At 41.8% G+C, this 26,832-nt stretch overlaps 2 protein-coding genes across 2 annotated transcripts in view; both read left to right on the plus strand.

Annotated features, from left to right (window-relative positions):
- LOC137619480 (uncharacterized) overlaps positions 1 to 22,968 on the plus strand; it is a 56,703-nt gene extending 33,735 nt beyond the window's left edge. The window contains exons 4-8 of the mRNA XM_068349541.1: positions 16,350 to 16,516; positions 17,073 to 17,235; positions 17,545 to 17,628; positions 17,877 to 18,029; positions 22,758 to 22,968. Coding sequence (XP_068205642.1) covers positions 17,131 to 17,235; positions 17,545 to 17,628; positions 17,877 to 18,029; positions 22,758 to 22,856 — 441 coding nt within the window. The 5' untranslated portion in view covers positions 16,350 to 16,516; positions 17,073 to 17,130 and the 3' untranslated portion in view covers positions 22,857 to 22,968. The remainder of the gene's footprint in view (positions 1 to 16,349; positions 16,517 to 17,072; positions 17,236 to 17,544; positions 17,629 to 17,876; positions 18,030 to 22,757) is intronic.
- The window catches only part of LOC137619876 (decapping and exoribonuclease protein-like), a 400,284-nt gene that overhangs the window by 263,516 nt on the left and 109,936 nt on the right, over positions 1 to 26,832 (plus strand). The gene's annotated exons all lie outside the window — the stretch shown is intronic.

A 26,832-nucleotide genomic window follows, 5' to 3' on the forward strand; every position in this document is an offset into this window, starting at 1 on the left:
TATGTACTAACCTGCTATCAGAGGCTTTTGAATCCCCTAGGTCGGCGGAGTCAAGAGATGCAGCGAGGGAGAGGCTTCGCGTATGGGTAAGGGGTTTTCAGAAAAACACCACTGGACCTTATCTTCCTAACGAGAAGATGAGGGCATACCTTTTTCCCAAGGCTTCCCCTGATGCTGTTGTTCCCCAGCCTCGGCCGGAGATCCCTCTGATCCAGATTCCAGTGGAGGAGGATGTCGCTGACGCCTTGCAGGACATCCAGTTGGATGACAAGATGTCCGACTTGTCCGATCGTGCGGAGCAGGATCTCCTCGCAGAGGGCGAGGAGCAGGATCGAGATCCTATTGCCGTGGAGGAAGAGGTTCCCGTATCATCAGACGTGCCGGTTCAGGTCCCTGAACCTATCCCCTCTACCTCGTCCGCTCTTCCAGCAGAGCTTGGACAGGCTCTCTCTTCCATCGTTGGTATGATCCAACAGATGCAGAGGGAGAATAATCAGAAGGCCGCTACTTTGGAGCTCCAGATGCAGAAGATCACAGCATCACGTGGACCTCCAAAGAAGCTCAACGTTAAGGACCTTCCTCTGTGCTCGGATGCCAACCCGTGGAGATATGCCGAGCACATGCCGATGACGATTGGGAAGATCGTCATGTCGGAGAAACTGGGTTCAGTTCCCCTTGAGGAGGTGGAATTCTGGCCCAGTAGAGGGGCCTACCCGGACTGCTATGTCCGTTTGAAGAAGGAGCCGGCTTCGAAGGAGGAGACGGAACCAAAGGAGGTGATTATCCTGGATCACTCCAAGGCTCAAGCCACTTTGACAGCTGCTTTAAAGGAGAGGGGGTTCTCAAACTCAAAGGTTGCCGCTTTGAGTAAGAAGCACCCCTCCTTTGTATCCTCCCCGGCTAGGGCCTTCCCCTTTATGCAAAAGGGGTTTGCGGCCGTCATCAAGGCGGTTGAAGCTGGCAAGCCGTGCCCGTCTTTGGAGGAATGTAAACCTCTATCGTTGGCATTGCCAATGGACAATAAGGACTGGAAGGAGGTGCACCTTACTTTCTCGGTTGGGAAGTTGGACGCCGACATTGCAGGACAGCAGTTCGGCGAAAACCTTCCCAAGTTGTCGGAATTCCTTCTACGGAGGGAATTGGACACAAAGGAGCGCCTGGCAGCCTCGATGTCTCTCCAGACCAACATGGAGACGATGGCTAGCGACCCCAAGATGCCAGAGATGTTCATGGTTATGGCCAAAATCCATCTGGCCACAGTAACCAAGGACCTCTATTGCTTTGTTAAAGCAAGGAGGGCCTGTAGGGAGTTTGTGTTCGCCTCGGCCACAGTGAGGCACGAACCCAAGAGGCTAATTTCATCCAACATCTGGGGTAAAGATCTCTTTCCCAAGGACGTGGTCAAAGAGATCGTGGACAAGGCAGCCACTGAGAACCGCAATCTTCTCCCGAAGTGGGGCCTGTCCCTTAAGAGGAAGTCTTCTCCGGATGAGGGCCCTCAGCCGAAAGGAAAGGCGAAGAAGTCAAGGTTTTCCTCCCGTCCAGCCAAGTCCTTCAAACAGCAAAGACAACAGCAGCAGCAGCCAGCTTTGCCTCCGGTTCCACAACTGGTAGCCCAGACCCCGACCACCTTCCAATGGGTTCCCCAAGCCATGTCATCAGCTTCCCCGGCATTCAATCCCGTGTTCGAGGGACAGTCGACCACGTTTCGTGCAAGACCCAGAGGAGCAGCTAGAGGGTCATCAAGACGCCCCTCTAGGGGACGAGGATTCAGAGGTGGTCGCGGCCAGGGAGGCAAGACTGCAGGACAGTCAAAGTGAAGTGTCGCCGGTAGGTGGGAGACTTCAGTATTTCCGGGATCGCTGGACCTTCGATCCCTGGGCCCACAGCCTTCTCAAAAATGGACTGGGTTGGAGTTGGTACAGTACTCCGCCCCAGTGCCCTCAATTTTTCCAACACTCCACCCCCGTTTTGGAGGAGTACACCCAAGATCTGTTGGAGAAAAAGGTGATCAGGAGGGTAAAGTCCATCAAGTTCCAAGGGAGGCTGTTTTGTGTTCCCAAGAAAGACTCGGGGAAACTCAGAGTCATTCTGGACTTGTCACCACTCAACAAGTTCATAGTGAACCACAAGTTCAAGATGTTAACGTTACAACACATAAGGGCCTTACTGCCCAAGAGGGCATATACCGTCTCCATCGACTTGTCAGACGCATATTGGCACGTTCCAATAAGTCGTCGTCTCTCCCCCTACCTAGGATTCAAGCTACAACAAAAACTTTACGCTTTCAGGGCGATGCCCTTCGGACTAAACATAGCCCCAAGGATCTTTACGAAGCTTGCGAGCGCAGCTCTCAAACAGTTACGCCTAAAAGGGTTCCAGGTAGTAGCCTACCTGGACGATTGGTTGGTGTGGGCAGCATCCAGAGCAGAATGCTTGCAAGCTTCCCTACAAGTGATTCAGTTCCTGGAATATCTAGGCTTCATGATCAACAGAAAGAAGTCTCGTCTTTCTCCAGCTCAGAGGTTCCAGTGGTTGGGAATTCACTGGGATTTAGTGTCACACCGTCTTTCCATCCCGATGTCAAAGAGGAAGGAAATAGCAGGGTCTGTCAGGAGACTTCTAGGTTCCGAGAGGATATCAAGACGCGAACAAGAGAGGGTTTTGGGCTCTCTTCAGTTTGCATCAGTAACAGACCCAGTGCTAAGAGCACAGCTAAAAGATGCAGCGGGAGTATGGAGAACCTTTGCATCGAAAGAGCGAAGGGACTTGAAGAGACCGGTCCCACTTCGACTACGTTCTCTTCTCAGACCGTGGTCTCAAGCCAGTCGTCTAAAGAGGTCTCTACCTCTTCAGCCACCCCCCCCGTCAGTGACAATCCACACAGACGCCTCAAAGGTAGGGTGGGGGGGTCACTCCCATCGGAAAAAAGTGCAAGGGATCTGGTCCAAGCTATTTGGGACCTTTCACATAAACTTTCTAGAAGCTATGGCAGTACTTCTTACCCTGAAGAAAGTATCCCCACGTCACTCGATCCACGTAAGGTTGGTACTGGACAGCGAGGTGGTTGTGAAATGTCTGAATCGGCGGGGATCGAGATCCCCACCTCTCAACCAGGTAATGTTAGCCATATTCCGACTGGCGGAGAAGAAGAAGTGGCACCTGTCAGCAGTTCACCTTCAAGGAGTCCGGAATGTGACCGCGGACGCTCTATCCAGGGTGACACCGATAGAGACAGAATGGTCCCTAGACGCAGGATCATTCTCTTTCATCTTGAGACAAGTCCCAGAACTGCAGATAGACCTCTTCGCGACGAAGGACAACAAGAAGCTGCCGAAATATGTGTCCCCATACGTGGACCCCTCGGCAGAAGCAATAGATGCGATGTCCCTCGATTGGAACAGATGGTCCAGGATCTACCTGTTTCCCCCTCACAATCTGATGTTGAGGGTCCTCAACAAACTGAGATCCTTCAAGGGAGTAGCAGCAATAGTGGCCCACAAGTGGCCGAACAGTGTATGGTTCCCTCTGGCTCTGGAACTACGACTGAGGTTTCTACCACTCCCGGACCCAGTTCTGTCCCAGCAAGTCCAGAAGTCGACTGTCTTCGCTTCATTACAGAAAACCCGAACCCTGCAGCTCATGATTTTCTCTCCCTAGCGGTGAAGAAACGGTTTGGAATCTCGAAAGATAGTATCGACTTCCTGGAAGAATACAAGTGTAAGTCTACTAGGAGGCAGTACGAATCTGCATGGAAGAAATGGGTAGCCTTTGTCAAAGATAAGAACCCGCACGAGATCTCTACGGAGTTCTGCCTATCCTTCTTCATTCACCTCCACGGACAGGGGCTGGCGGCGAACACAATTTCTACATGTAAGTCAGCTCTAACAAGACCCATTCTATATGCCTTCCAGGTAGACCTCGCTAACGAGATGTTTAATAAGATCCCAAAGGCCTGTGCTAGGCTTAGACCATCAGCTCCTCCAAAGCCTATTTCATGGTCGTTAGACAAAGTCCTTCATTTTGCCTCATTACTAGATAATGAGGAATGTGCGTTGAAGGACCTGACTCAAAAAGTGATCTTCCTTTTTGCCCTTGCTTCTGGGGCCAGAGTTAGTGAGATTGTGGCCCTCTCGAGAGAGGAGGGCCGAGTTCAGTTCCTGGATGGGGGAGAACTGAACCTGTTTCCGGACCCTACGTTTCTCGCTAAGAACGAGTTGCCCACCAACAGGTGGGGTCCCTGGAGAATCTGCCCTCTGAAAGAAGATGCATCTCTATGTCCCGTAGAATGCCTTAAGGTCTATCTTCGTAGAACTTCAGACTTCCATGGGGGCCAACTATTCAGAGGAGAAACATCGGGCTCGAATTTATCTTTAAATCAACTTAGGGCGAAAATTACATATTTTATTCGCAGAGCGGATCCTGACAGTTCACCCGCAGGTCATGATCCGAGGAAAGTTGCTTCATCATTAAACTTCTTTAACTTTATGGATTTTGAACACCTTCGTTCATACACTGGCTGGAAGTCTTCCAGGGTATTCTTTCGCCACTATGCTAAGCAAGTGGAGCAGCTAAAGAGGTCTGTGGTAGCAGTTGGTTGCGTCGTTAACCCTGCTGTTTAACTCTGCGAGGAACAGCGGAATCATTTGGGACTTGGATTCTTGGGTGAATAGTTAGTTATATGTGTTGATATAACTGGTAGTGTAGGCTCTCAGAGCCCACAGTGACTGTTCCAACGTTATGGTGATGGTAGCACAAGTACAGACAGGTGTGCCAAGCGTTTGCCAACGCTATTGTCAGCGGGGTATGTGTAAGTGACACATATGTTTTCTTTCAGATAATCATTCATCCATGCACTACAGTACTTGTGAAAATTGTTGGTCATCCACCTAGCATATGTACATATTTATGGTGACCATGTCTATTTATTGTTTCTCAATAAACTTGTTCTCGGGAACCTTGCGTCTCCTTCACCTATATTTTTGATTTCATATTGTTTTTTGAGCATTTAGCCTATGTATATTAATCGGGGATATCTATAATAGCCTATTCCTTAATGCAAAGCCTGGATTATACTGGTTTATACTTTCCTTAGCAATAAGGACTCCACCCCTTTCTGAGGATGGTGGTAGCAGCAAGTTTAATCCTACGCAGATATAACCTTTTGTCTAATTTTACTTCGACCAGGGTGCTGGTCGGGACTTTTCTTTTGGATACTGTAGTCCCGTAAGACTTCGCTTTACTTCATATAGAGTGAGACCACTATATGGTACTGGCTGGCGAGTGATTCATACATAGGTATATGTACTCTTCGTTCGTTTCTAGAGTCTAGTAGGACTCCTCCCTGTAGGGGGCAGGAAGCACTCTCATGGCTTATGATTAGTGAAAAGATGTATAACGGTAACATCTTAGGTCTGTCAGTCGAGTTGACTAAGAAACATTCTTGAGGAGTACGGCACGTATTGAGAATCCACAGATACAGTAATGCTCTGGTATACTTCCATCAGGACGACATGGCTTGAGCCCAAAAAACGGATTTTGAGCGAAGCGAAAAATCTATTTTTGGGTAAGATAGCCATGTCGTCCTGATGGACCCGCCCTGCTCCTTTTCAAAAATAAATAAGAGTGAAAAGGATAGTAGGACCCCTCCCTACATACAGTATCTGTAGCACCTCGTGTATCGCTACAAGGAATACAGATGGCGCCTTGAGCGGCGCAGGGCACGCTTTCGAAACGGGGAGGAGGGATGCCTTATGAACGGCTCCCCCCTTTCTTATCGTTTTCGTTTTCTTGCCATTTTACCCCTACGAAGTGTTAACTCTATTCGGGGTATAGATTGCTATGAGGCGTGTCAAGAATACGTCCACTGATATTTACGATATCCCTAAGGTCTTTTTAGGGATACTCGCTCCAGGAGTTAGAATTCTGGGTACCTGAAGGTAAATTCTCTGGGAATATCGCCGTAGTTGTAATATACCCTAGGAAGCTGCCTTTAAGGAACTTCCATCAGGACGACATGGCTATCTTACCCAAAAATAGATTTTTCGCTTCGCTCAAAATCCGTTATATTTTATATCTCTCCGCCTTTATTAGGCCTCTTCGATTAACTTTCCATTTATTATAAACATATAAAAATAAATTTTAATGTTTTGTTTATATGCGACCTTTCCTGATAGTAGGTGGTCCTAACTTGGAACCGAAGTTAATCAACGTTGAGCCCGTTATATCGTATTTAGCTTTTAAAGAATTTAAAACTTTTTAAATGTAATGTTTTATGAAAGAATTTCTTTGATAGTCTTCGTACTGTTTTCAAAGATGAACTAACGTTTAGTTTTTTAGGCTACGCAGTTGTTGACGTTCAGGACGTTCAACATGCGCTCTATCGTTACGATAGAGAGAGAGTGTATCACGGTTTCACTTTGCAGTAAGAGTAAATCGATTCTGACGTTTTGTTCATTCTTTCTTAGCTTAAATGTTTTAAATTCTAATTTAAAGGAACTTTTTATTTGAAAAACCTTTCAGTTTTTTCCTTTAGTCAAATAACATGTTTTTTTGACGATATATAATTGGGCTCTTCTCTTAGGTGCGAAATCAAGAGAGAAAGAGAGAGAGAGATAGAGACGGAGGGAGAGAGAGGAGAGAAAACGTTCCGTTCAAGCGGGTAACGTTGTTCTCGTGTTACCCTCGTCCCTAGTCTCTGTACGGGGAGGAAGGATAAAACGTTTTTAGGTTTTTATTCTCGTCCCCAGGCTATGTGCGGTGAGAGATTGAAAACGTAGTTTATATGAACTAGTGTTTAGTCTCTTTCCCAGCCACTGAATTTTTTATCTTAAAATATGTTTTCTGTTTTTTGCTGGTATTAATGAGCTGCATTATACGACTGATTTCGCAATTACTACCTTTTAATGAAGGGTAGAATTGCGTGTTTCAGGTAGAAATCAGTAAAAGTTTCGATTTCAGTGAAATAAGTGCAAAACAGAAAATCGAAGTGATAAAGTGATATGCGCAAAGTGTTACAGTGTTGCGTCCGAGGGTTCGTCTGTTCGTGCCTGTCGTTCACCTAGTCCGGGACCTCTTGCAAGCTCCCAAGCCCAGGGGAGAAGTAATGTCGAACGACTTATGGGTTCGAGAGGCCTTGATCAACGAACAGACGTTTCCCTCTATGGTATCGGGTGTATCTTACCAAGATCTCCCCTACCATAAGACGAGAGAGACGTTTTTTCTCCTCGTCATCCGAAGGCTTTTCGCATAAGAAACCTGTCACAAGGTTTCGAAGCCCTTAAGCGAAAGTCAGTCCTTTCAGGACAGGTCCCGCGTCCTGGTTACAGCCATTAGGACAGCTCTGACCCTATGCAGTTATCGGATAACTGCTCGCCGCCTAACAAAAGCGTAACACAGACTCCGAAAGTCTTTTTTTGTAGGCAAAGTGTTGCGGTCACAGACGTTACCCTCGTCTATTACCACAACCATTTCCGTTGATCCTTAAGGGGTTGTATGGCAAAACATGCAGTATATGCTTGCCTCCCTTATGGAAGACTATTCTGCCGATTAGTCCGTTGAGTCTAGCCGTTTATCTCATCGATATCCTGGCTTTCAGCCAACCTAACGTTCCTTTGTGCTTACTGTTGACGTTGGCGTAGCTTAGTCACGTCAGTCAGGTTGTTTAGAACCACACTCGATGCGGTCTCGTGTGGTTTTTCAGCCGCATTTGGACGTTAGGCCACTGGCTGATGCTCCTGTTGACGTTCTAGACGTTCACTAACAATCGGAGTTGACTTGTTTTGACGCTGTGCGTCAACCTCCGCATTCTAGAGTTGTTTTGACTGCTCAGTCTAGGCAGTCAAAGCAGTCTCGAGTGGACGCTGAACGTCCTCACGCACCTGTTGTGGTTGACAGTTCAGTTGTTGACAGTTCACAGACTGTCAAGCAGTTACATGACGTTGCGTTCTGGTCCGCTACTAATGCACCAGTGAGAGACTCCGCTTTTATCGGACAAGGTTCCTGTAGATGAGGAAGTTGCTGTTCTCCCTCCTACTGATATTCCCTTGAGGACTCTGTCAGATGGAGAGGAGCCTTAAGCTGCTTAGCCTCCTATGGACTTTAATTAAATCATGATGATTTTTTTAAGGATCTTCGTCCGGATCTTGTAACTGCTGCTCCTCGTTCGCCTAAACGTCAGAACTTACACTAGGCCTAGCTACTTTGAAGCCGTTGTTTTTAAGCTAGTGCTCTCTCGCTCTCCTAGAGAGCGTTACGTTGGCTAGGCGACTGGTTTTTCACCAGGAGGAGTTTGGGGGATACAGCCTTTGCTTTCCCTTCTTTTAAACTGGTTTATAGAGCGAGAGTCTGATATGACACGAGAGAAGTTCTCGGCTTGGGAGTTCATGCCTCTGCCCAGATAGACTTCTCAATTCTGGTAGACTCTCCCTGGCGCCTAGCCAGGAGACGCTCCAAGTTGTTTACAGGTCAACTTCTCAGCTGTTGTCGAGCCTTTGAAGTTTTGCTGTACTATTATGTCACGCATAACAAGGCTTTCAGGGATGGTAAACGATTCCGCCTCAGTCGCTAACCCCGTCTGTTGCCACACCTGCTCCCGTAGACCCTAAATGGGCTTTGCTGCAAGACATGCAGTCCAAGCTTGCGTCCTTGATAGAGGACTTAAATGCGGAGAAGAACCTTCTGGCCAACAACCTTCCAACCGGTCGGTTGTGCGCCCTGTTGACGCTGAGGTAACCTACTCGCGTCTGCCAGTTGAGGTGGTTCCTCCACCGATGCGACCCAGTGTGGGTTGCCAGCCGCACGTTGACGTTAAGCGACGCTCGGAGGTGGTTGTTGACGTTCAGGACGTTCAACAACCAGCAGAGGTGACTTGTTGTGACGCAGTGCGTCAACCTCAGCAACCCGGTAGGGTGTTGACTACACAACCCAGACGGTCTAGACAGTTTCGGGTTGACGCTGTGCTTCCTCGCGCACCCATGGTTGTTGACAGTTCACAGACTGTGCAGCAGTTCCATGATATTGCGTCCGGCTCCGTCACGCATCCACCAGTGCGACCGGATTCAGCGAGTCAGACGTTGCCCACTCCGTTGCCGTTTCCTCATCAGTTTTGGATGAGGAACCCTCTGATGAGGACGTTGCTGAACAAGACGATCAGCCCCCAGCCCTGCTATCCATCCAGAAGATGCTGAAGAAGGAACGCTGCTCAGTCAGGCTGTGGATGAGTCTGGTAGGGACGCTGTCATCCGTGGATCAATTTGTGTCACTAGGAAGACTACACCTCCGTCCTCTTCTATACCATCTAGCTTTTCACTGGAAAAAGGACAAGACGCTAGAAGCGGTCTCGATCCCGGTTTCCGAAAAGATAAAGTCTTGTCTGACTTAGTGAAAGGACTATATCAACCTAAGAGAGGGTCTTCCCCTGACTGTTCAGACTCCCAACCACGTTCTCTTCTCGGACGCATCGGACGTAGGCTGGGGTGCGACATGGGTCGGGAATGCTCGGGAATATGGAACTCGAGTCAAAGGACAATGCATTTCAACTGCAAGGAGCTACTGGCAGTACGTCTGGCCTGGAAAAGCTTCAGGTCTCTCCTTCAAGGCAAAGTGGTGGAGGTGAACTCGGACAACACCACGGCTTTGGCGTACATCTCCAAGCAAGGAGGGACCTACTCTCTGACGTTGTACGAGATCGCAAGGGACCTCCTCACCTGGTCAAAAGGTCTAGACATATCACTAGTAACGAGGTTCATCCAAGGCAACTTGAATGTCATGGCAGATTGTCTCAGTCGGAAGGGACAAATAATTCCAACATAATGGACCCTCCACAAGGATGTATGCAAGAGACTTTGGGCCACCTGGGGCCAGCCAACCATAGATCTCTTCGCAACCTCGATGACCAAGAGGCTCCCAATATTTTGCTCACCAATCCCGGACCCAGCAGCAGTTCATATAGATGCCTTTCTCCTAGATTGGTCACATCTAGATCTATATGCATTCCCTCCGTTCAAGATTGTCAACAAGGTACTGCAGAAGTTCTCCTCTCACGAAGGGACAAGGTTGACGCTAGTTGCTTCCCTCTGGCCCGCGAGAGAATGGTTCACCGAGGTACTTCGATGGCTAGTAGACGTTCCCAGAACACTTCCCCTAAGGGTGGACCTTCTACGTCAGCCACACGTAAAGAAGGTACACCAAGGCCTCCACGCTCTTCGTCTGACTGCCTTCAGACTATCGAAAGACTCTCGAGAGCTAGAGGCTTTTCGAAGGAGGCAGCCAGAGCGATTGCTAGAGCAAGGAGAACATCCACCCTTAGAGTCTACCAATCGAAGTGGGAAATCTTCCGAAACTGGTGCAAGTCAGTATCCGTATCCTCGACCAGTACCTCTGTAACTTAAATAGCTGACTTCCTCTTATATCTGAGGAAAGAACGATCTCTTTCAGCTCCCACTATCAAGGGTTACAGAAGCATGTTGGCATCAGTCTTCCGTCACAGAGGCTTAGATCTTTTCAACAATAAAGATCTACAGGACCTCCTTAAGTCTTTTGAGACCACGAAGGAGTGTCGTTTGGTTACACCTGGTTGGAATTTAGACGTGGTACTAAGATTCCTTATGTCAGACAGGTTCGAACCGCTACCATCAGCCTCCCTGAAAGATCTCACCTTAAAGACACTTTTCCTGGTATGCTTAGCCACAGCTAAAAGAGTCAGTGAGATTCATGCCTTCAGCAAGAACATCGGATTCTCATCCGAAACGGCTACATGTTCTACAACTTGGTTTTCTAGCCAAAAAACGAGCTGCCTTCTCGGCCTTGGCCAATATCGTTCGATATTCCAAACTTATCGTATGGTTGGAAATGAACTAGAAAGAGTCTTATGCCCTGTAAGAGCTCTTAAGTTCTATTTAAAACGAACTAAACCTTTACGAGGCCCGTCTGAAGCTTTATGGTGTTCAGTTAAGAAACCATCTTTGCCTATGTCAAAGAATGCTTTATCCTATTTTATCAGACTGTTAATACGAGAAGCTCATTCCCATCTGAATGAGGAAGACCAAGTTTTGCTGAAGGTAAGGACACACGAAGTTAGAGCTGTCGCAACTTCCGTGGCCTTTAAACAAAATAGATCTCTGCAAAGTATAATCGACGCAACCTATTGGAAAAGCAAGTCAGTGTTCGCGTCTTTTTATCTTAAGAATGTCCAGTCTCTTTACGAGAACTGCTACACTCTGGGACCATTCGTAGCAACGAGTGCAGTAGTGGGTGAGGGCTCAACCACTACAATTCCCTAATTCCATAACCTTTTTAGTCTTTCTCTTGAAATGTTTTATTATTGTTTTTGGGTTGTCCGGAAGGCTAAGAAGCCTTTCGCATCCTACTTGATTTGGCGGGTGGTCAAAGTCATTTCTTGAGAAGCGCCTAGATTAGAGGTTTTGATGAGGTCCTGTTGTATGGGTTGCAACCCTTGATACTTCAGCTCCTAGGGGTCGCTCAGCATCCTAAGAGGATCGCGAGGCTCCGTAAGGAAGACGTACTTAAAAAGGCAGAGTAATTGTTCAAGTCGACTTCCTTACCAGGTACTTATTTATTTTAAGTTTGTTATTTTGATAACTGCTAAAATAAAATAAAAAATCCTTAGCTCATAATAATGTAAACATTTATTGCTGGTCTCTACCCACCCCCCTGGGTGTGAATCAGCTTATATAATCACCGGCTAAGTTAAATATTGAAAATTTTTATTTTTATAATAAAATAAATTTTTGAATATACTTACCCGGTGATTATATATTAAAGGACCCTCCCTTCCTCCCCAATAGAGACGCAGTGGACCGAGGAGAAAATTGAGTTCTTTGTTTATATTGAGTACTGAGTACCTGCACGACAGATGGCGCTGTTGAAGTATACCCCCTACCTGCATAGCGATCGCTGGCGGATTTTTAACGTAGAGTTTTCTGTCGAGCAACAGAGTTGCAGCTTATATAATCACCGGGTAAGTATATTCAAAAATTTATTTTATTATAAAAATAACATTTTTCTATTGTTGTTTTGTAGATTTGACTCAATGTTTCTGAAATGTATATATTTAGTCAGGTTAGGCTAGAATACAGATGGTAATTCATGTTCGGAAGTATACATAGTGTGAGACAGGAAATATAGACCTCTATTTTAGTTGCTAGGGTAAATTTAAATTGCAATAAAAAAAGCATATTTTAATAATATTCAACGGAAATGAGTAGCAAATTTATTCTAGTCAAAGAAAAATATGCCAGAAAAAATGTTTCAATTTGCACTGATATGTAATAAAGCACAAATTTACACTGTGTATTGCAAACAAGGCCATGCTCAGGTTTTGTTGCGCAGATATCCTAATCTATGCAAAATTTTTGCTTTGCTTATATTATACTGTATTACCATTGCAGCCTCGGATACCAAAATGCTTTCCTTTGCTGATATCTTGTTGTAAATTTTAAAATCAAATGCATAGCTTGGAATATAAGGGAAAAATAATTATTTACAAAAGATTTTTTTATACAAAAGTTTATTATATATAAAAGATTACTCACATTGTACATCATACCAAAGTTGATTGACTCCAAACTGCACAGTTCAATTGTCAACCAGATACAATAAAAATGGAATAATTCATGTCTTGAGAGCTATAATAAATACATAAAATTAATACGTTGCCTTAACACTAATCAAAAACTATTGTGAAGTGTGAGAAATATGAATTCGAAAATAGGTTTCCTATTTTCCATTTGAATCAAATATATGCCAATAAAAAAATTACATAAATATCACTATTTTTCACATTTGAATCAAATATATGCCAATAAAAAAAATACATAAATATCACTATTTTTCACTTAATGATTTGTGCCATGAGATTTCCCGTTGGCCACGTTGCAGGAAATGTTGTGAGCCAAATAACGGGGACTTTTAGGTTGTGAAGACAGCACCTGTCGGATGACGGCCTTTATACAGCGGTGTAGCTCCCCTTGGCCTGCCAGTTGAGCGCCTTGCGATGGAGGTTGGCTAACAAGGTATCTTACCTCGCCCAGCTCCACCATTCCTTATTGCACTTCCAGTGCAATGCAGCAAACTATTCAACTGGTTTGCAGTTTTTACGGAATCCAGATGCCTGAGGAACTTCTTCAGTGCTAGGTCTGTATTGCTATTTCCATTGCGTGCACTGACTCTAACAGTGGCATCTGCAACATCATGTGATATTTTCCTAGAGGCAAAATCATCATCATCTGAAGATGACATTGTCTCTATTCTAGAAATTGGATCCTGTGGCTCCTCTTCCATATCCAGATTTTCTGTCTTCTCACTAACAATTTCTTTTGTCTCTACCTTGCCAGTGATCTCAAAGCCGCCATCCTCATTCAACTTTCTGAAAAATGCCTTATCAGGGACCTTTTCTTGGTCAACAGCCAAAACTGCTAATTGATGGCGACTTTCACTGCTACTTAAAAATTGCTGGGGCACAGCTGTCATGCTAAACTCAGCCCATGCAATTTTGTGCTTGCAAATAGCACCAGTTTGGCCTTGCATCCAAGAGCACAGTCCAATTTCAAGGCCTACATCATATTTTATGGTTGGATCAGATTCGCTCTGTACTTTATATTTAGAATTGCCAACCAATTCAACGCTGTCTAATGCAACCTTAGTCAAGATTATTGGCTTTACATGCCGCCTACTCAAGGCCACATCGACCAATCATTGTCTCATGTATACATCGAAGATCTCTACCATAAACATCAGTAGCTGGGCCGTGTTGTATGCCTTACATCTGAAAAAAAAAAATGAAGTAATCCAAACTGTTTGATAAAGTACAACTAAAACTAGGGCATTCTGTTAAGAAAATTAATGCAGTTTAACCTGAACTTTTGCCATCATAGTTTTAAATATACAGTATACAATTTTTTTTTTCTTGAATTTTGCCAGCATGGGTTTAAATATGTCCCTTTTCTCTCTCTTGCAAGGTAAGACATTTCCATAAAAAATGAGTTTCTTCTCTTACTGACAAATCATGTTTGCCAGATCAATCAATACAAGTAATTGCAAAACATTCATAGACCTTTGACCCATAGTATTTTCATTGCAGTATAGAGGTTTTTGATTAAACTGGAGTAACTCAGCTATTTGGAGACCATTTGTTCTTTCCTGTTCCTTTCAATATGCATACTATTGAGCAGTTTTCGAAAGTTTTTATGCCAATATAATTTTTATTATTATTATGTAGTATCTAAAACATGCACACATACATACACATATATATATACAACAAGAGGTCATTGCAACTATCAAGGTAGTGTCATCACTTGCCTAGTGGGAGAACTTAAGTTTTGTGAAATTTCATAGCAATAACATCAACCCATCAGTTAAACACATATGCAGACTCATTAAGTGTCAGAATATGTACTTTCTTAAATGATGTAATGGCAAATATTACCTGTATAATGTACTTATGAATTCTTACCTACTGAGAACAATATTGTTGATTATGCACATTGTTGACTCGCAGAAATTATTTGTATGGTGCCCTCGTAACAATGTACCAGCTTGAAAAGCTATTGCCCAATCTTCCTTTCTTTTAACCAAGGATGCCACATAACTGAAAGTTAAGAAAATATGCTCATTAAAACAAGATTTAAATGTGCCAAAAGGAAATTAAAATGGTGAATTAAACAGCAGGACATAAAACATTGCAATTTGAAAAGTAAACTTAGTAATAGAATAAATTTTCTTTTCAATTCTGTTCAACTCTTCATTCAAAAGGATCAAAGACCTTGGATTTCATACCAACTTGTTGAATTATAAACAACGGTGACTGAATTTACACTTTAATGAATTATAAAAAAAAGGAAATTTTTAGGGACAGAGCTGAAGCAATAGTGCACTGAATGCTTCTAAAACTGGACGATTTCACATTACCTTTTGGAAATAGGATATGTAGCCATGAGAGAACAGGATTAGAGAGACTGCCACACCTTATTAAACTCTGCTTTTGAACTAGCATAAACAAGACTTTTCATGGCAGCCATAAGGTCTTGACGATTATCCTTTTGAATTACAGTATATCTTTAGAATCCAATAGCCAACGCCATACCTGCTGAAGCAAGGGGAAAAATACATAGGAAACGGTTTGCATACCTTATTAAACTCTCCATTTGAACTAGCATAAACAAGATTTTTCATGGCAGCCATAAGGTCTTGACGATTATCCTTTTGAATTCTATGTTTAGAATCCAATAGCCAATGCCATACCTGCTGAAGCAAGGGGGAAAATACATAGGAAACGGTTTGCATACCTTATTAAACTCTCCATTTGAACTAGCATAAACAAGATTTTTCATGGCAGCCATAAGGTCTTGACGATTATCCTTTTGAATTCTATGTTTAGAATCCAATAGCCAATGCCATACCTGCTGAAGCAAGGGGAAAAATACATAGGAAACGGTTTGCATACCTTATTAAACTCTCCATTTGAACTAGCATAAACAAGATTTTTCATGGCAGCCATAAGGTCTTGACAATTATCCTTTTGAATTCTATCTTTAGAATCCAATAGCCAACGCCATACCTACTGAAGCAAGGGGAAAAATACATAGGAAACGGTTTGCATACCTTATTAAACTCTCCATTTGGACTAGGATAAACAAGATTTTTCATGGCAGCCATAAGGTCTTGACGATTATCCTTTTGAATTCTATGTTTAGAATCCAATAGCCAACGCCATACCTGCTGAAGCAAGGGGAAAAATACATAGGAAACGCTTTGCTGACGGCCAAGTTGCAGCTAGATTTTTTCTTTCAGCTTCACAGTTGTCAGTCATGAATGACTGTGGAGCTCCTCTGCCATAGAAAGCACATTCACCTAGCATCTCCTTAATCATATCAAAGCCTGCCAAGCACAAAACAGAACAATAAATATAATTTATAGAAAATATTATTACTGCTATGGATGTTAGCAAACAGAATTATAAATTAAATCATATTTGCATTATCTGTAATATACAATGGCCTAGTTGAGCACAAACACCTTCTTACTAAATGCATTTACACATTGTACTGTATATGTGTAAAACATTATGCAAATACTTCATTAAATTTTGTTCACCAAAGAAGAATAAGAAAAAAATAGACTAACAAAATTCTTGGAGGTGACTGTGCTTGACACCAGGAAAGTAGTATCACTTAAAGAGGAAATAACAGGCTCTGTTTAATTTTTTTTCCCAATGTAAAAAACTGATTTTTAGCTTCAATTACAGTATTGCCCATTCCTTCATAATCCAATTTCAATTTTATTTACTTATAAATGGTTGTTTTTAAATAATACCTAATTTTTTACAGGAAGTTGAGAAAGAGGCCTTTGTTGCCAGATGTCACAAGTCAGGTGTTCAAGATTTCTTCCGTCTAGTGCCATGTCCTAAAGGCAGCCTTTGCCCTGATGAGGATAATCCTGCCAATGTCATCACTTACAATCAATTGACATATGCCATACAGGATGTCAAGCCAAGGTAACTTAATACTTACTTAAGCCAATTGATATTAGAATACAGTAGTTGAACTGTGATGCTTAGATAACTACTAGTGTACAGTATCTTCTTTTTCTTTTGGCTTCTCCCATTCATGAGACAACACGGTGGATCATCTGTCTCCATTTACTTCTATCCATTGAAGCCTTCTCTGTCATGTCAACTGCCATTATATCTTCTCTTCGTGAATTCATAAATCTCATCTTAGGGCTTTGTCTTCTACTTTGACGTGGTGGCTCAGCGCTTAGTATACTCCTCCCAAAATACTCTTCCTTTCTTATTTTCATTTGCCCAAACCAGCCTTAGTCTTGCTTTCTTTCCAAACTGAAGTTGCCAAAATGAAAATGTTGAAGTTCCCACTGGGGGTAACGAAGAAGGATACGATCAGAAATAAATTCATCTGAGGAACTGAACATATCAGTCAGTTTGGAATATATGCTAGTTTATATTCCATTGAATTCTGTGAACTTAAGATTTGCAGGCCTGTATGAATCATTAACTAAATAATAGTTGATTGCTGATTTTTATTGGATTTCAGGTTCTGGTATTTGAGTTTAGTGTCCTGCAGTCGGAATGCTTCTTGTGAGTGGGAGCATATGAAACAACCATTAACAATGAGGTACGATCTGAACATCGTCAATGGGAAGCCGAATGCTGGTAATTTGAATCCATTCGAGTATCATTTCTCATTTGACAAACAGGTAGGCTACTGTAAATTATTTGATATAATTTTTTTAGTTTTCCAGAGAGATTGTCTGTAATCATATGTAGTGTAAATTATATTCCAGTATGATACAGTTATGGTATTATATTTTTGTATTTCATTATTTTTAGAGTAAGGTCTCTTTTTGTTAAACAGAAAATGTTGTTTAGATTTATTAAAAAACATTTCACTGTTATTCCTAAACTATTTGTGAAATATTGCTCCTTTAAGTCTGACAGGTATGCAGTTAATTTCACTGGCCTTTGGTATCAAGGATCAACGAGAATGATTTCTTCTCTCATTCTAGGACACTGTTGAAATCTACCTTGTCTGTGTTGTGTTTTATGGGTTTGTGTTAGTGCCACTTCAAGTTTATGCTGCTTGTCGACAGGTAAATTATGGCATTGACACTATTGCCTCACACATATTTGTTGAATTATTATCGCATGTTATAGTACTTGAAAATTCCAATTTTAAGAATTAGCAACTAGTGAATATCGTATCCCTCTCCGGAGGTAAATATTAGAAATAAATATCTTCTTGACTTGAAACCATTTTACAGTTTGATAAAATTTTAATTTATGTTCTAAGTTGTTACATTTGAGGTCCAATCTTTATCACTTTGTGGTCTCCTTCCAGATCCATCCTATAACCCGTCTCTTCACAGCCACTCTTATTGTTCAGCTAGCAGGCTTGCTGTTTGACACACTACATCTCCTGGTATTTTCCTTTGATGGAGAAGGCAGTGAAGGAGAAAATATTCTTGGAGATCTCTTTAATATTCTTGCCCAGGTAAGTAAGTGGTGCATTCTTGCCCAGGTAAGTAAGTGGTGCATTCTTGCCCATGTAAGTAAGTGGTGCATTCTTGCTCAGGTAAGTAAGTGGTGCATTCTTGCCCAGGTAAGTAAGTGGTGCATTCTTGCCCAGGTAAGTAAGTGGTGCATTCTTGCCCAGGTAAGTAAGTGTGCATTTTATAGTTTATCTTTTTTTAGTCAATATTTTGATTCTTATTACAGACAAACTTATTACCTTTTTTAGTGTTTTATGTACATTTTAAAATTTTATTGGTTATAATTTTAACTCACATATATTGTTATATGTCTGGACTCCAATGCTAAGCAGAGGGAGTGTGATTCAGTCCAAGATCAAAATGATAGGTCTGCTCTGGAATACTACCAGGCTTATGATTGTGTTCGGATTTAATGAGTGAGGCAGCTCGTATTTTTGGTAATCATAATTTTAACAAGTGTTCCAGTCATGTGGCATCATTGACGTAAATATCTATATGCATTCGGAACATCTGATAATGGTTCCATTACAAATGAGACTGGAATTTCATGTTTGCCATAGAATGGCTTTTAACATGATCTTGATTGATGTCGAAGGTAACAGCTTATATTACTTTGAAAGTCTCAAGAAGATGGAGCCTTCCCAGCATCAGAAGATTTCAAATTTTAGAGATTTTTATATTCTTAAATTAGGACTCTCAACTTGTACTACAAAATTGAATAATTTATACACAGCAGGTTATGATTGAAGGCATCTCTGAAGACTTGGAAGAGTAAACAGCTTCAGAACTTACCTCGAACATTTTCGGATATTTCTTATCAATAATTTCCCTACTGAAAAAGAGATTCCTCACCATAATCGGTCTCTTCCTTTGTATTCTCTTCATCTTCATCTTCCTGTTCAGAAGGATGAACTAAAACATTACTTACTGGCTTTCCTGTTTATTTACATCTTTGTGCAGGAGCTGCTTCGTATTTGTTTCTCAAGGGATTCATTTCAGCAGTTGAGGTACTAGCATGTATATTTACCCTATTAGAGTCAACCCATGATGGGCTAGTAGCCGAGCTTACAAGTAGACGATGTGCACTGCCATCCGAAACGTGATGCACCCAATCAGCTTTAGCCAAAAATTTGTCAGATACATTTGCTCTAAGGGAATCTACAATATGACATGCCATCCACTTATGTAATACAAGGTTGCTTTAGAGCGCTTACTAGAGTGAGTGGAGAGATGTTAGGATCCAGGCTACCAACTTGGTCTTCTGCCAAGCAATATTATTTTCTAAAAGAATTTCTAGGATTGCGGAAATGCAAAGATTTCAGAGCAGAAGGGGCTACAGTAAATACATAATCTGAGGCTCTGAGAAGTTCCCAAATCTGTAATGCACTGTGCACCATCAGAACCCTTACAGAATGGAACACTAGAACCACTAGACTAAACTTAGGAAAGCAAGTTTTGGCTTGAAATAGGGCAGGTTAGTTCAAAGTTATTACCTTTAATTGGAGACTTGCTGGTCCTCTGAGATTTCACAAAAGAAGCTAAAGAATTTTAAGAGCTTTTGAAGATCACGACTATCAAAATTTGATTTGTTAAGTGCTGTAATGAAATTCAGTGCTGGCATGTCATCGTTATCCCCACTATAATCAACTAGCCGAGTCTTCTCTGGATATTCCCTGAACTAGAAGCAAGCTTCCTTTTGTGCTCTGAACTTTGTGTCTGCAACCATAGAGACAAAATTCCCCATAAAATGAACTGTGAGGCTTTCGCACTCTTCACTACAGTTATTTAAAATATAACACTCCCTGACATGAGACACATAGTGCCGATCATGATCGCTCAGAAATAATTCTTTGAACAATCTACACAGTAATTCATAAAAAATTCAGACATCTTTAAGTGCACTAAAAAACCTAAAGTTTAATGATTTGGAAAAAGGGAGAGTCAACAACCCAAGTAGATACAGAGGCTGAAAAGACAAAGGACCTGTGGCTTGAAAAGGCATCAGTGGTTGCCATTAACTGATAAGATTGTCTCATTACTACAGTAGAGGCATAATTCTATTGAAAGGAGAGAACATGCAAATTATTTGTTTCATGGGTAAATATAATTGATATTTTGTAATACTGTACACTACAGTACGTTGAATTGTGTTTGGATAACACATTATCAAATTATGGTAGATAATATTTTTATTTTCACTGAGGTCTTTAAGTAACTTTAAATCTTTCTAATATACATTTTCAAAATAATTTTACTTTTTTCTCAGTCTTTGACTGTATTGTTCTATTTGCTAAGAGAACTATCCTTGTAGCTCTAGATCCAGTACTATCTCTCTCCAGATTACATCACAACCTGCATGTTGTGAATTTCCAGAATACTGTCAGAATTGAAGCTTTAAATAAGAGGCCCTACCAGACTACAAGAAACTTCTCATCCTGTGCTTAACATAGCAGAGGAAATGTATTCGATAAGTGCAAATTCTCACATTATTGCCACAACAACAAGACTTTTATATTTGGTAGAAAGATTCTGTCACCACTCAAGGGCTGCTGGTTACCTTTCCAGCATATTAAAACAAAGGTTGAATGACCCAGACTTCCTTGATTAGAGAGACCTCTATGAACTTGTAACGGGAGGTTTCACACAGTAGTGAAACCTCAGAGAAGTCGTATGAGGGAACTTATGAACTTTCTGCAGGTATCCCTGAAAGATCTTGCATATAAGGCAATGGTCCCCTTAGCTTTTGTTTTAACAAATGTATTAGTGAATCCCATCCCTCAGAACAGATAAATAATTTTTGAGGCTGGTCATTGGTGGGACTTAATTTTCAAATACTGTAGCTTTGTATAATGGCATCAAATGCTGCGTATTTTTGTGCCATTGAATCTGTTAAAGAAATGCCTTCTCTGTCCAGTCCATTGAAAATATTTAAAGGATAAAACTGCAGACCAGGATGCTGAAGGTTTCTCACTTAGAAGAATATTCGGCAAAACCAGTTTGTTCTGGTTGAGTGAGGGAGAGCTCTCAAAAGTGCATAATACACAATTCGGTCATAAAATATGGTTGTGCAACAAGTTAAAAGATTAAATATTGATTAAGCAAGTAATTTAAAGTACTGCAATATTAAAAGTGTCATTGTAGACATTTTTATAGGGCCAGCAGCTGTAGGTAAACAGCTGATAAGCTAGTTCAATAGCTGACTTATTTACCCCATGTCTCCAAATAAGCAGCTATAGGTAAACAGCTAATAAGCTACTTCAATAGCTGACTGTTATTTACTCCATGTTGTCAAATAAACTGACTAACATTTATTAAGCAGTGATATCATTACTGAAAGCAAGTATTATAAAATTAATAGTGGCTGGTGGACATCAGAAAAAAATGGGAAAAACCTATTGGTGGTTCCCCTAAGCATAATCTGTATTGAAATAGCTATTGCAGCTATTTACTGCTCGTTATTATTAACCTAAGTATTCTTTATGTTGTAGTACATATTCTCAACTGGATTGACAGAACTGAAGATTTAAAGGTTGCTCATGAATGGCAGAGGGAAGGGACAAGGACGATGTCCTAGAGACTGACCAAATATCCATATGATCAGTGCCCAAGCCCCTTCTCCACCCAAGCTAGGACCAGGGAGGGTCAGGCTGATGACTCAGCAGGTAGACCTATAGGCTTCCCTAATGATGGTGCGATTGTAAACACTACAAGAAACTATCGAGGTTGAGTGGTACTCTATTTCCCATCCAGCAAAACGGCAACAAGGGTCATTTCCATTAAGCCACCACAACCCCAAACTGAAGAGCTAATAGCATCACTATCCTATTCTCAACTCCAAAATCTTGAGTTGGATGTACTGAACTGAAGAACTATTAGCATCACTATCCTCCCAAGAGACAATTGGACTTGACTAATAAAAAAGAAAGTTACTAGCTCAGTTGTTCTGCAAGTGCAAATAGCTATTTTACTGGTAGCGTTTTCTCATCTCTTCTGGAAAAGTGTATTATCCACTTCAGTATTGTAGTGCACTACCATTTAACAGGGATATTAAGTGAAGTAGCCTATAGCTGACGGGACAAGGAAATCGCCCTAAAAACAAGAGGTCTCTTTAAAAAGAAGTACTGTACCACTTTGCTGTTTTAGTAAGAATTAGGAATAATTTTATGTTATTGAGATAATAGTTGTGATGGTATAAGTAAAGAGATAGATATTGAGCAAAATTTATGTACACTTTGCATAATTGGCTTTAATCTGAGTTACCTATGTTCTAGTGATATGTATTATTTATCTTTTTTTTCATTTGTTTTGCAATCAGATTGGTTGTGATGTGCCAAGAACTTTTGTGATTTTATAAAACAGTATACTGTATGTATTTGAAATTCAAGGATGGATAATACATTTTAATAATATGAACAATGTCTCGATGCCCTTTATCGGAGGTGATATTTATGATGGAAACTCACAAGTTGCAACTCAGCTTTATTGGATATAGCGGGACACACAACTAACAATACACACCGACATCTAGCGGTAGCATTAGGAATCATGTAGCTGCAATACACACCGACATCTAGCGGTAGCATTAGGAATCATGTAGCTGCCAACAGCTACATGATTCCTAATGCTACCGCTAGATGTCGGTGTGTATTGTTAGTTGTGTGTCCCGCTATATCCAATAAAGCTGAGTTGCTACTTGTGAATTTCCATCATAAATATCACCTCCGATAAAGGGCGTCAAGACATGGTGGCAGCTGACGGGATTAAAAACGACACCTAGAACTCTCCAAGCAAGTATTATGCAGTATAGGCCCTTTAGATATTGTGTTTAAGCCTAAAAATACTGAGCATCCCTAACCGGCAAACATGGCTTCATCGACGGAAGGTATTGCAGCCCTAGCAAAATTCACTGCTAGCCTAGGGGCCGACAACGAACGTGAAGGAGGTCTTTTAAGCAATGGTTCGAGATTTATCTACTTGCTTCTGAAAAGGACAATAAACCTGAAGAGACTAAGGTGGCCCTACTTCTAAACATTGGAGGTGAAGAACTTCTACAGATATACAACTCTTTTGAATTTCCAGTCCCAGCAACCGGTAACCCTAATCCAGCCAATGTGTTGAAGGATGTTTTGGCGAAATTCGACGTCTATTTCTCTCCGCGCAAGAACGAACTCGTGGCAAGGTACAAGTTTCGAAGATGTATGCAGGAAACAAACGAAACATTGGAAACCTACGTTACTAGATTGAAGATTCTTGTGAAGGACTGCAACTATGGTAACCAACGAGACAAGCAGCTGAGGGACCAAGTGGTGTTTTGATGTACTGAGGACAAGCTTCGTCAGAAATTATTTGAAGTCGAAGACCTTACCCTTGAGAAGACATTGGATTTGTGTGTGGCCTTTCAAGCAAGCAAAAGGAAGATGGACGTCATCAAGTCTACTCCTCGCCAGACCAATGACAGTGTGGCCAAAGTGAGAGAAAAGTCTAGAAGGGAGAAGACTACTGATAGCAGACACAACGCAGACCATGATGGTAGGCCTAGGCATGAAAACAATGAAGGTAGGCCTAAGTCCAGTAAACCCAGTGTTCCTACGAGTAAGTTGCGCCCTTGCAAATTTTGTGGGGAAAACATGAATGGCGTAAGGAAAAGTGTCCAGCTCATGGTAAGAAATGTATAAAATGTGGTAATTATAATCATTATGCTGTTAAATGCAAAAGTATGAAAATAAATTATGTATCAGGTAATGACAATGACTTTGATGTGAACAGTTCAGATGAATCTGAATGTGAATATTTGCTTAGAGTGTGTAGTAAAAAGGATAAGCTAATTGAAGCTGATTTTGAAGTTAATGGTAAAGTAATCAAATTTCAAGTAGATTGTGGAGCTAGCGTAAATGTAATTCCTCAATATTTAATTCCCAATGTCAATTTAAAACCTTGTGACACTACCCTAGAAGTGTGGACTTTAAACACAGTTAGGCCTAAGGGAAAATGCAGGTTAGTAATTAGAAATTGCAAGAATAGGAAGAAATATAACAAACAAGACAGTTTTATGCTATCTTTTAACATAATTTAGGCTTTGCATTCAGTGTCCAGGTATGTAATACGAGCTCGTGTAAGGTAAATAGTTTAAGCTATGATTACGAAGCCAGTAAGGTAAAATCTCCTAGATTTTTTGTAACGTATTATTTTTTTCAATAGATCTGCAATGAAATTTAGATGTAAAATTCTTGAAATGTACGTCACAATGTGTAGCATGTTCTTTCCAAGATATCAAGATTAATCATCATGATTTATTTGGGGTTTTTTTTATAATATAGTAAATACATTTTTATCTAATATAAAAAAAATTGGTTATCCTTATAAAAAGTCCAAGGTTATTTGAGGCTTCAGAGAAACCAAGCTTCACGAAGCTTATATTTTAAAGTTACATGAAAGAATTTTATAGCTAACATTATGCCCCCAAAAAAATAGGTTTACAGTTAAAAGTTTCAAGAAACATTACTTGTATAAATATCCTTTTTCAATATTAAACTTACCCGATGATCATATAGCTGTCAGCTCTGCTGCCCGACAGAAAAACCTACGGGCGGAATACGCCAGCGATCGCTATACAGGTGGGGGTGTACATCAACAGCGCCATCTGTCAAGTAGGTACTCAAGTACTCGATGTCAACATAGAACCAATTTTCTCTCTGTCGTGCCACTGGCAAGACCTACTAAATACGCTGTTACTAACTGGATTTGTTTTCACAACTATTTGGTGAAGTACACTATTCCAGTTTTGAGCTTTCGCTATGCAGGGGTTTTATCTTCATTTCAAAACTTGAACTCGTTTTGGATAGATTTAATTATGGTGACAAAGAGAGTATGGACTCTCTTTCACTTTTAAATGGCCGACCCTTCCCTTAGACGGAAGTGTGTTTAGGTTTTTAGTATTTTTGCTTAACACGTTATAGATCTATATATTTTATATCTCTCCGCCTTTATTAGGCCTCTTCGATTAACTTTCCATTTATTATCAACATATAAAAATAAATTTTTATGTTTTGTTTATATGCGACCTTTCCTGATAGTAGGCGGTCCTAACTTGGAACCGAAGTTAATCAACGTTGAGCCCGTTATATCGTATTTTACCTTTAAAGAATTTATAACTTTTTAAAATTTAATATTTTATGAAACAATTTCTTTGATAGTCTCGTACTGTTTTCAAAGATGAACTAACGTTTAGTTTTTTTTGTCTACGCAGTTGTTGACGTTCAGGACGTTCAACATGCGCTCTATCGTTACGATAGAGAGAGAGAGTGTTTCACGGTTTCACTTTGCAGTAAGAGTAAACCGATTCTGGCGTTTCGTTCATTCTTTCTTAGCTTAAATGGTTTAAATTCTAAATTAAAGGAACTTTTTATTGGGAAAACCTTTCAGTTTTTTCCTTTAGCAAATAACATGTTTTGACGATATATAATTGGGCTCTTCTCTCAGGTGCGAAATCAAGAGAGAAAGAGAGAGAGATAGAATCGGAGGGAGAGAGAGGAGAAAAAAACGTTTCGTTCAAGCGGTAACGTTGTTCTCGTTTTACTCTCCTCCCTAGTCGCTGTAGGGGAAGAAGGTAAAACGTTTCTAGGGTTTTATTCTTGTTCCCAGGCTATGTGCGGTGAGAGATTGTAAACGTAGTTTATTTGATCTAGTGTTTAGTCTCTTTCCCAGCCACTGAATTCTTTATCTTTATATATGTTTTCTGTTGCATTATACGACTGTTTTTCGCAATTACTACCTTTTAATGAAGGGTAGGATTGCGTGTTTCAGGTAGAAATCAGTAAAAGTTTCGATTTCAGTGAAATAAGTGCAAAACAGAAAATCAAAGTGATAAAGTGATATGCGCAAAGTGTTACAGTGTTGCGTCCGAGGGTTCGTCTGTTCGTGCCTGTCGTTCACCTAGTCCGGGACCTCTTGCAAGCTCCCAAGCCCAGGGGAGAAGTAATGTCGAACGACTTATGGGTTCCTCAGGCCTTGATCAGCGAACAGACGTTTTTCCCTCCGTGGTTTCGGGCGTATCTACCAAGATTGCCCCACCCACACAAAGACGAGAGAGCCCATTTACTTCTCGTCTGTGGAAGAGGTTTCTCGTAAGAAACCTTGGACCAAGGTCTCGCAGCTTATTAAGTGCAAGTCGGTCCCTTCCGCGCAAGTCCAACGGCCCAGGTGTAGCCACTGGGTCAGTTCGGACTCGCTGCAGTCATCCGACGACTGCACACCTCCCAAGAGAGGCAAGGTGGTACCGCAACAGGCAGTATCTCCGTCTGTTGCCGCACCAGCTGTTTTAGACCCTCAGTCACAACGGACAGTAGCTCCGTCTGTTGCCGCTTTTGTAGACCCTAAGTGGTCTTTACTGCAGTCTATGCAGACTCAATTAGCTGCGGTTATGCAGGAGTTTCGTGCGGAGAAGGTTAACGCTGCACCCGTTAGCCTACAACCTGCCACGGTTGTGCGCCCAGCTCACGCTGAGGCTGCCTGCTCCCACACTCCGACTGCGGAGAAGGTTGACGATGCACCCGTTTGCCTACAACCTGCCACGGTTGTGCGCCCAGCAGACGCTGCGGCTGCCTGCTCCCACACTCTGGCTGTGAGAGCTCCTCCACCCATGCGCAGTCGACCCTGCCAGACGCATGCTGACTCCCACAGACGCACGGAGCACTCCGTTGACGTGCGTGTGCTACCACAACACAGGAGGGTGGAGTTAAGCTGCCGTGTTTTGACACGGTGCGTCAGCCTCCGCAACCCACTGTGGTTACCGCCACTCGCCCGCAG

This window comes from Palaemon carinicauda, chromosome 26 (genome assembly GCF_036898095.1).
Source record: "Palaemon carinicauda isolate YSFRI2023 chromosome 26, ASM3689809v2, whole genome shotgun sequence".
Classification (NCBI taxonomy): domain Eukaryota; kingdom Metazoa; phylum Arthropoda; class Malacostraca; order Decapoda; family Palaemonidae; genus Palaemon; species Palaemon carinicauda.